Genomic DNA, 10,617 nt, shown 5'->3' on the forward strand with positions numbered 1-10,617 from the left:
CAATAACATCCTTCATGATGCGGTAAATTTCCTGTTCAGCAGTCAACCCAGCATCAGCTGCATTTTCACCTGGCATTCGTTTACAACGTATGTTTCTTCTTTCAATGGTCAATCCCCATGTTTCACATTTATTCTTGCCCACTTTAAGTGCTTCTTGACAGGACTTTTCACGTGATTCTACCAATTTCTCTTTCAAAGAATCAAGATCAGTAGCTGCTTCTCTAAAATTCATTTTTAGTTCCTGAAGACGTTTCTGCACTTGATTGATAGATGATAAAAGATTTCTCCAAAAATGCAAAAGTACAAGAAAATCAAATGTAAGTATGCGTTGCATAATATTATGAGCACCACATTTTGTTTCGGCCGTGTTGCCATTCTCACTTAATTGCTCTAACAGTCCTAGCAATTCATCTAGTTTTTCATGTACAACTTTTACTGCCTTTTCTCTTGCACTCCACCCTGATTTTTCCAAGCCCGTTCCCTTGGCTGTGGTTTCGCTAGATAGTAGATAGGGACAGTGGGAATCTCGTGGTTTCGCTCTTGACAGAGATCTTAAGCTCCTGCTGCAGTTCGTCCCATCGAGTTGTTGAATGAACAAAGAAATTATAAATGGCTTCAATTATACCAAAAAAGGTAATAACTGTTGTTTCCTGACTTGCAGCATGAATATATGCTAAGTTCAAACTATGGTTGTCACAGTTTATAAACACTGCTTTTGGGTTTTTGTTCAGAATTCTTTGTTGAACGTCTGACAGATGACCTGACATGACAGCAGCATTACCATAACATTGTGAACAACAATCACTCCATACAATTCCAAGTTTGTGCTTATTGTTTTCTCAATATTGGCAGCGCCTTTTTTCCTTTATCTGTATAAAGTCAATAAATGACTCTTTGGCTTCTACTTTTCTTGTCTTAAAGTCAATGTCAACAAACCGAATCACTTGGGCCAATTGCTCACGATGGGCTAAATCAGGCGTGGAATCAAACAGAATACCATAGTATTTGTTTCTACGAATTGCTGACAAACAATAATTTCACACATGTGAAGCCATGAGATTTATAAACTCATTTTGGATTTCAGGAGAAAAATAAGATGTTGACGTTTGTCTGTTTTTAACATGCTCTAAATGCTCCCTCATTACTGGATCATACTTTGTTAATAACTGCAAAAGTGACAGGAAATTTCCAGGGTTTTCGTCTGAGGTTATGTCCTCAGTATGACGACGATATGCAAGATTCTGAGAAGCTAAATATTTTGTACAATCCAGCAACCATCGCAGAACATCTCTCCATTTATTTTTTTCTTAGATGTCGTACATGTAGATGAAAAAAGAAGACAACAAAAGCAGTATGCTGCTTTATGTAGAGGTGAATACACCAACCAGGAACGATTGACCTCTTGTCCATTAAGAAGGCGTCGTTTGAACCTAAATGCAGTCATAGAACGCCCATCTCTGGCATCAAATGGACCTTCTTTATGTTGAAATTCACGTGCTCCAACTTTAACAATCTCTGTGTGATGTTCATGTGTTACAACTGCTGAGCCTGGTGTATCAAACTTCATAAATCCAATATCCCTGTATTTTAAAATATTTATTATGTCATCCTCTTTTAGCTTAGCAACACTATTCTGTGGATTTGTTTCTGACAAAGTGGAATCCTTTTGTATATTATCATTGTAGTTTTCAACAGGACAGAAAATAGTTTCTTCATTGGTTTCTTTTTTCAAATGAAATAACATGTTCACAATCCTGCACTTTGACCTCTTTGCTGCCATCAAAAGGAACAGATGCTGGCTTACTGGTGTCATCACTTCCAGCAAGGAAAGCTCTCATCAATTTGCTTGACTCCACCATCGAAGCTGCAAATTGTGCACGTCTTTTGCGTCCCTGTGCCCCACTTTCTTTTTTCGACACAATGGGCTAAAATAATAAATTAATAAATACTGACTACACTATTTAGTTGCAACATGCAAATTGCCAGATGAAAGGAAGCATTCTACTTCCTTAAGTTCCTAACCACAAATTACATTTAAATTATACAATTATAGTTGCAACTCAGGACTAGTTAGGCACATCTGGACCTGGTTTAATTTTACTTAACTGCCATTATTTAGACCACCCATACTCATGTTAATTAATGTGACACAACATCATGAAAATTAATGCAGATGAGTGTGTATGCTGGTAAACCATGCTTATGAGCACCATATAAATTACTGGCAGTTGCTAAATCACATTTAAAAACTCGATAGGTTTAACTAAACGAACACTACAGGAGACAAGTCTGAAATTTCTCGAATGAAAATTACACACACTGTGGAGAAGGGTGTAATAATAACATAATATAAGCCTAGAGGCCCAAAGGCTATATTTAATATTAAAGGTTTTGATAGAATGAGAAAACTTAAATATAGGCTAACTAATTAGTGGTGCTAGACTACAGTTCCTAGATTAAGTCGTTAGTAATTAATTAATGTTAGACCTGTTATTTCCATCTTTTTATTCTTAGGTTTGGATCTAGAGGTAATAATGTTACGACAGTCACGTGATTCTCGTAACACGTGATGATGATGTTCTAGAAGGATCATGACTTTTCCTGGCAACTCTAGTCTGTTCTAGGTGCTCTCTTTTTTATTATATAAGCCCGGCAAATAAAGCGGAGAAATAATTGCAGATAGACAGATATAGAGATAGATAATTGAGTCAAGCGAGCAGCAGGCACCTAAGTTAAGTGCGTGAATCGCTGTGATTTATAGCGTGTGTTCATAAAAGTAGTCAAGTTTAAAGTGACTGTGGAAACTATGTGTATTGCAAAGTTGTATCGAAAAAGAATAAACTAGTTTTAATTAAGAAAGGACTTGTATCACTGAAGTTTCTCGGAAAGAATTTCTACAGGAAATTAACAAACTACTAGATACGTAACAATAATAATGACACAAATTTAGCTTGTTACATCTAAACTAGACCTAAGATTTGGGTGCAGAGATTGAAAGCACCTTGTATTAAATCTACCCAGATCTAGATATAACACTGCTTCATCAATTCTAGATTTAGATTTACTAGGCCTAACTTTTAGAACAAATGTTACATCTAGATCTATTAACTTAGTCATTAGATCTGTTCCAGTGCAATGCCTAATTTAATAGTTAGTATAGGTGATGATGGACCTAGGGCCTAGAAATAAATCTATAACTGCAATTAGACCTAAAGTATAGTACATTAGATGGTGTAAGACATGATTTACAATCAGCCAATACAATTACAAACCACTACATTAGGCCTATAATGTTTACTAGATCTAGACCTTGCCTGTTGCATATATTGCCAATCTTGCACACCAGTTAATATGTTATATTAATCTCGTATTTTCTTTTTGTTGAACATACACTTACTTGTACGTTGATCTACAGATAAATGATGGAATAGTGTAATTTACTTCTGTACTTCAATTCGGTCTCACTGTATTTCAGTGGGCGGATTTTAAAAGTTAAAACTGTGTTACGACAGCGGTAGTCACGTGACTCCGGTAACACGTCATGATATTCTGGAAGGATGGGGGAACATCACGAATAATCCAGTATGTGCTAGGCGCCCTCTATTCCTGTATATAAGTGCGCCGGTTAACGTGAGACTAATCAATGGAATTGAATTGCAGACAGAGATAGAGACGGACAATTGAGTCAAACGCGTGAATCGTTCGTTGTGAATTATAGCGTTTGTTTAAATTATAGCGTGACTGTGGAAATTAAGTGTATTGCCAAGTTTTATTAAGAAAGAATAAACTAGTTTTATTTAAGAAAGGACTTGTATCGCTAAAGTTTCTTCGGAAAGAATTTTTACGGAAAATTAACAAACGAACACAGAGGCGTAACAACTGCAAGCGAAAAACACAAATAACGTAACACTGTGTCGTATTTACTTAACGTAGGGCAGTTGCGCTATATCCCAGAGGAGGGCATAATTATTAATGAATAGGCATTATAGGCCAGAGGAAATTTTGCGCCCCGTCACACCTGCGCCCGGGGGCGACTGCCCCCTTGCCCCTCTTGCTACGCCACTGGTTTAATACATACCTTATTTGTTCAGATCACATTCTGTAAGATTATAAAAGGGTGGTAATGAGAGACTGTACACGTGACACATCTGTGTGTAAAAGAGTTTTTCTCTGGAACATTGAATGATAACAAAGGCTAAGTCGATCTTGGAATACACTGTTTAAAAAAAAGCAGCCTGGTAACTGTTAGCTATTGAAAGCAGTTGAAACATTGGTTGCAGTAGATAGAATCTTTTTATCCTAATATGATAACTCTTTTGAAACAATTAGTTATATTTCCAGCGACAACAAGATCAGTAAAATAATGCATCTTGACATTAAGAAAGTTGAATATGGTAGATAATGGAATAATCATGTTTCAACAATTTTATTTTGTTTCAACTCATAATAAAATCCCAATTTCACCAGAAGAGATCATGAAGTGAATGCTAAGAAGCACCTGCATTTGTTTTTCTAAACTAATGAACTGCCTTTTTCACGGTTTTTCACATAAAATAGAAAATAGTGATAACAGCATATCATAGTTTGTAAATTACATTATCTTACATTCAAAATTTTTATGTATCTGAAATCTTATTTGTGATCGAGGAAATAATACGTAATGAAAGTTGTGAAAAGATTCATTTCTCCAGTATGTTTTCACAACACCAAGAAAAGTGGGCTCCATTTTAGAACTTTCTTTTTTGACTATCTAATAGCTCCGAACCTACTGAAGCCCATTATGCAATAACAGGCTTCAAAACCTATATAGGTAATACCAGTATATACCTGTGATTGATATAACTATTAAGCTACCTTTCTGTAACTTAGTTTGCATAATATCCAACCAAACTTAATGTATTACTTCCAGACTTTGATTGTCTCTCATCGTTTGATCTTGATGTCTGTAAACTAATATCCTAACAACATGAGTGGTTGGCTGAAATTAGAAAAACAAAATTTCGTTGTTCTCTGTATTTACTTGTGAACTTGAATTTTGGCATTTTTCTCAGTATTTTGTCACTTATAACCTCATAAATTAGATCTCTTTCAATCCATCCTGGACGAGAAGTTAAATGTTGTTGTCTGAAGTCTGTCGATTTTATGTCTGTGTCCTGAATTATAGTCAAGTTATACAATAAAACTTTAAAAGTTCTGTAGCATAGTTAAATAAAGAAAGACTACTACAGAATTACACATTAAGATAAAGATAATTAATTGTTCTCTTCTGTACAAACGAATCTGTATTGTTTATTTAGCACATGTTATTCATATTATCATTGTTCCGCCATGTTTTGAGCATGTGCATCACATAGATCTGTTTCATAACCAGTAGAATTCTTTCCAATACATTTTTGTGACTCTATGATTATTGTGGTTGTAGCTTTAATGCTATTTCTATGAACAAGATTGCTATGCCTTGACCAATATTTGAATGTACAGATAAGTACAATTTAGCACTTTCCATGCTGCCAGATAAAGCCCCCAATGCTCCTAATAAATATGGGTTTTTATCTCACCAATGAGACCCATTATGGTAGAAAAGACACCATTAAAACACTAAATTGGTGCTCTCTTTAAGCAAGTGTAAGTAGTAATTATGGATCTTTGTTCTTATGGGCAGCGTTGGTTGAACTGATTTAAAAAGGGTACTGCGACTGCCCTTACTACATGAAGAAGACTACTTGACTACCACTGAAAGCCATTCAGTTTCTGTAATGCACTAGTCACTAGTCAATTTTGACAGACTAATAGAGTTAACAAAGTGTGGTCTACTCTGGGAATGTTTATTTTCATATGTGGATGAAGCACTGGTCTGTGTAGAGACATTTGAAATAGCAGCTGAAAATCTTCTGATTTATTTAGCAGTGGATATAGATCCAAAAGTGAAGCCTGAACATTTTATGTGTTGATGTGTATTTAAGATGTGTTTCTTGGGTATATACTGGCTCGAACTGGCACCAAAATGAAACTTACTAAATAGCATTTGTTCACATCCAGAGAGAGGTACATAGTTTTCTTGGATTTGCAAATTATTACTATTATTACCTATATATATATAGCATACTACTTCACTACAGCCACGCTGTTATCCAAATTATCTAAGATGGATATCAACATCCCTTTCAATTATTAAAGTGTGATTTACTTAAGACGAGGTACTAACTTATCCAAGAACAAACAAGTTACTGTTAGACTCTTGTGACAGAAACACAGACGTAGATGTAGTTCTGTCTCAAGTATAAAAAGGATCAGATGCAAGTTGAATGTCACTACTAAAATTCAAGAAAGAACTGTTAGCCATTATTCACTTCATTAAACGATTTTTTATTTTATTTTTAGGATACCCATTGGAGTAGACCACACTTCACTAAATAGCTTACCAACTTCAAGCAGCTAGAGGGCATGATAGCATACTGAATTATACATCCAGAACTACATAGATAAGCTGCACAATTTACAAAAGGACTCTTATGACAATCTGTGATGACATTTCCTTTCACTCAGCGTCTCAGTCCCGAACACTGTATAGTAAGGAAAGCTGTAGGTTTTCAACTGCAGCTAGTTATAGTAGAAGTACTGATAAATGGAGCCTGGAATAAGTATAAGAAAAACTCTGGGAACAGCTTACCCATATAGCAAGTAGATTTTGGATCAATGTTGAACGAACATGTACCAATACACTGAGCCAATGTTTTGTTTACTCATCAGCCTAATATTGACAGCACGTTGTCTATATTACTATAGTCAACATGTCATAAACAGTATTCCAAATTTTAATATTAATTGCCCAACTAGCAGGAGAATGTTGGTTGAGTGTTGGTCCAGTGTATACATCCACGTTTTTAAACTATTGGGCCAACATTGAACCAGCATGTGATCCATTTTCTTTGGTACTACAGTGTTTGCTAATGTAACGAAAATATTGCCCAGTATTTGTTGTGAGGGTTGAATTTCGCAAAAAGCTACTCGAGGCTACTCTTGTGCATACTAGTGATATTTGAACATACCTCTTTAACGCACCCAAGAACCCAGAGTGTGGGGAATATGTTATGGTATTGTACGGATTTTAAATTTAGAGTTATACCACAGAGGAACCCGTGCATACCATGAATATAAGATTTCCAATCATCATGATCTTAAACTCGTACATATTGACGCTTTTCATCACACACAAATCTCCACCATAGGTAGTGTACTGTTTTCGAATAATTTATACGACTTATCGAGATTACAGCTTTCCTAGGTTGTAAAAACAGAAAAATGTCCGCTTTCTAATCACTCATTCAGATTATTGGACCATTTTCAGTCTCATACAATGTCTTAGAAGCTAAATTTATATATTCAGACGTTAAAATACTTTTGAACATTTTGGTTCCGAAGCACCTATTGAGGATCTTAATCTGTACAGTAAGATGAGCGTAAAGAAAAACTCTATAACAGTTAAGCGAAACAACTACACGCCTGGTACTTAAGAAGAAAGTATTCACTTCTTTAGAGTATGATATTGCATCTCTGCGAATTTCTAAACAAAATCAGAGGTTTATTATAAAACTTGAAATCCAGATTAAAAAATAACAGTCGCTTAACCAAAGATATTTTCCTCCTGTTTTCTTTATTTCGTACTTGCTATTACAACGAAACATTTTCGTGGCTCATACTAAAGTGTCTTCCTTTGTCCCTTTCCTATTCTTGAATTATGATATGAATTATACCTTTAATAATTATCCACATTTAAACAGTGGTTAAATTTTCTCGAGCAAAACTGTTCTTAATTTTCAAAAAAGCAAAAAACCACGGAATGTTTTTAAAATTTTAACGGCATAAAATTTCATAAAATCTGGTTTAGGTGCTTGAAACTTTTTAGAATACGTAGATTGAATTTCAGAGGATACTTACGGTTTTGGGCGTATATTATCAGAAGACGAAGAAAGACGAAGAACAAACTAAGTACGAAGAATGACGTTCTACGCATCTTCTTTTACGAAAAACCTAAAAGAATTGTATATATATTCATTAATCAGTAGTTCCATTGAACATAAAGAGAAAATTAAAGGCTTTGAGGCTAAAACAATAGAAATGTTTGATTTTAGTAATCTTTACACTAGTCTTCATATTAATAAAATGAAAACGAGTAGTTAATCAACAGTTTTAAGATCTTTTAAGAATTATGTTAAATTTATACTTTGCGTTAGTAAACAGAGATATTTCGATGCCAATGCTACTCATAAAAATTACCATTGTTTCACACTAAACGAATTATTGCATGCTATTATTTTTTACTTGAGAACTCACTTATGTAATTAGACCAGCATGTTTACCAACAAATAAAGGAATACTTTTGGGAAGTAACTTCAGCTCACAAATTGCATATTTATACCTATTCAAACTGGGATTTTATACATATCAAATCCTAGTATGAAAACCAATAATAAAGCTTTGCACATTCGTTGCACTTATAGATGAACTGCTGTTTTTATACCCAGTTATCAAGGTTTTCTTGAACAAATTTATCCACTAGACCTCACTCTTTAAAAAAGGTTTTTCACTAATAACAAAACTCCCTGCCTGGATTTAAATATCAACATCATTCACCATACATTCAAATTAAATTCGATGACGAGGAACCCACTTTGAGACTAATAATGCTTGGAGACGGCTTGAATCGGTAATGAAGAAGAACTTTAATATAAATTTAACATAAAAGCAAATGTACAACGTTTCAACAAGGTTTTGTTATCATCAGGTACAAGTAATTTACACTGACACAGATATATATATATATATACAGTATTGAACAAAGATGTCACATGACCGGAACTGTTGCACGACTTAGAAGAGATATCTTGGCACACCAGGGTGTTCGTTTAGAGTAAAGTTGTTTTGTTCAATTAAGATGGATTCCTTGATTTTTCGTTTGTTTATGTCTGGTTCTTTGTTTAAAATGACTGTGTTTTTAATAGATATATTATGTGTTTTTTTTAAGCTGCAATGGTGGAAAACATGGGACGGTTCTTTTATTGTATTCTGTGAATCTGGTTTCCAATTTTTTTCCTGTTTCTCCTATGTAGAATTCTGGGCAGTTATTGCGTGTTATTTTGTAAATAACGATGATATTGTGTGATTCTAAATAATTTTGTTTAGTAACGATTTTAATTTAGGGCCGGGTTTTTGAGAGAATTTGACGTTGACAGGAATTTTGTGTTTAATGACTAGTTTTGTCCAAGTGTGGATTATTCTTGAGCTGGTTTCAGGGACAAAAGGTAAACTGCAGTGTAATGTACTGTTGTTGGGTTTGTTAATTTTGTTGTGGTGAATGTTGGGGAGTTTTCAACATTAGCTGGTGGAAATTTGTTGGTGTGAATGAAGGAATGCTTTATGTGGTTGATTTCTTCATCTATGTAGTCCGTTGAACAGAGTCTTGTGGCTGTGTTTTGAGGTTTTCAGTGTATTGATTTTGTATGTGGTGTCATGAGCGGAATTCCAGGGGATGTAGAGGCCGGCGTGTGTGTTCTTGTACTGAATTTTGGTTATCTTATATTAAAGAGTTTCTTCATTACCCGTTCAAGCCGTCTCCAAGCATTATTATTCAAATTAAGTGTTTTCAATAAAACTGACACTTTGAACTCATAATCTTTCTATTTCCAAATACAAATAGTTTATGTTTTCTACTTACAGCTTATTAGATGCAATACAATTTGCTCAACATCACGATATTTCAGGGACAGAGCTCGCTCTAGGTTTCTACCGTATTTTGAATACCAAATTCATACAACTTTGCATGAACTTTAATAGTCATGTTACAATTCATGGATTTAAAAGTTTTATAGTTTACACGTCTGCACTTTGATTTTAGAAATTGTTTGAGGTAATATTCAATGACTATGATATATTAAGCAACATTAGTTTTACCTGCCTTTAGTTTCAGCTCTTATTATATACATAGTTAATGCTAGCTATATAAGAGTTCCATATATGGTATAGCATTACGTCATTAGTTAAGTTACATTAGTTTTTGTTAGTCACTTTGTCATCTTTACCATTATTGAAACTGGTTTTTTTTTGTGATATTATTATTACTGATCTTGCTCAAATCTTATCGCGTGTATTTTGCGGCTGTTATAGAGGATTTAATTTTATTTATTACTTCCTGTTGCCTGCTATATGTGTGTGTTGTGAAGTAAAATAGGTTATCTAGTCAAATGACTTGTATTATACACATACCAAAGTATGGCAATATGTAATTTTTCTCTTAATTACATCTAACTTGGCCATATGAATTCTAACCAGAATACCAATATTATAGCTATTTATTGTACGACTCAAGTATTCATTGATATTATTATTTATTATGTTGTTTCTTTATGAAAATTAATTGTTTTTTTTTTCTTTGCTGCACAATCGGTAGTGTCCTGTTGCTCGACTCAAAAACTAACCAGTAACATATATTTTAAATAAAATTATTAAACTAGACATCAGCGTATTTTATTTGCACAATAACTTATTTGTAATGTTTGAAAGATATAAGTTAAAAAACTTTAAAAACTTTACATGTTTCAGTGGAAATAATTCCACCAT

At 34.0% G+C, this 10,617-nt stretch overlaps 1 protein-coding gene across 1 annotated transcript in view; it reads right to left on the reverse strand.

Annotated features, from left to right (window-relative positions):
* LOC111088464 (putative adhesion G protein-coupled receptor E4P) overlaps nucleotides 1–8,033 on the reverse strand; it is an 85,613-nt gene extending 77,580 nt beyond the window's left edge. Inside the window, exon 1 of the mRNA XM_022398675.1 lies at nucleotides 7,939–8,033. Coding sequence (XP_022254383.1) covers nucleotides 7,939–8,014 — 76 coding nt within the window. The 5' untranslated portion in view covers nucleotides 8,015–8,033. The remainder of the gene's footprint in view (nucleotides 1–7,938) is intronic.
* Nucleotides 8,034–10,617: the final 2,584 nt, after the last annotated feature.

The sequence above is a fragment of the Limulus polyphemus genome, unplaced genomic scaffold (assembly GCF_000517525.1).
Source record: "Limulus polyphemus unplaced genomic scaffold, Limulus_polyphemus-2.1.2 Scaffold3823, whole genome shotgun sequence".
In the NCBI taxonomy this organism is placed as follows: Eukaryota; Metazoa; Arthropoda; class Merostomata; order Xiphosura; family Limulidae; genus Limulus; species Limulus polyphemus.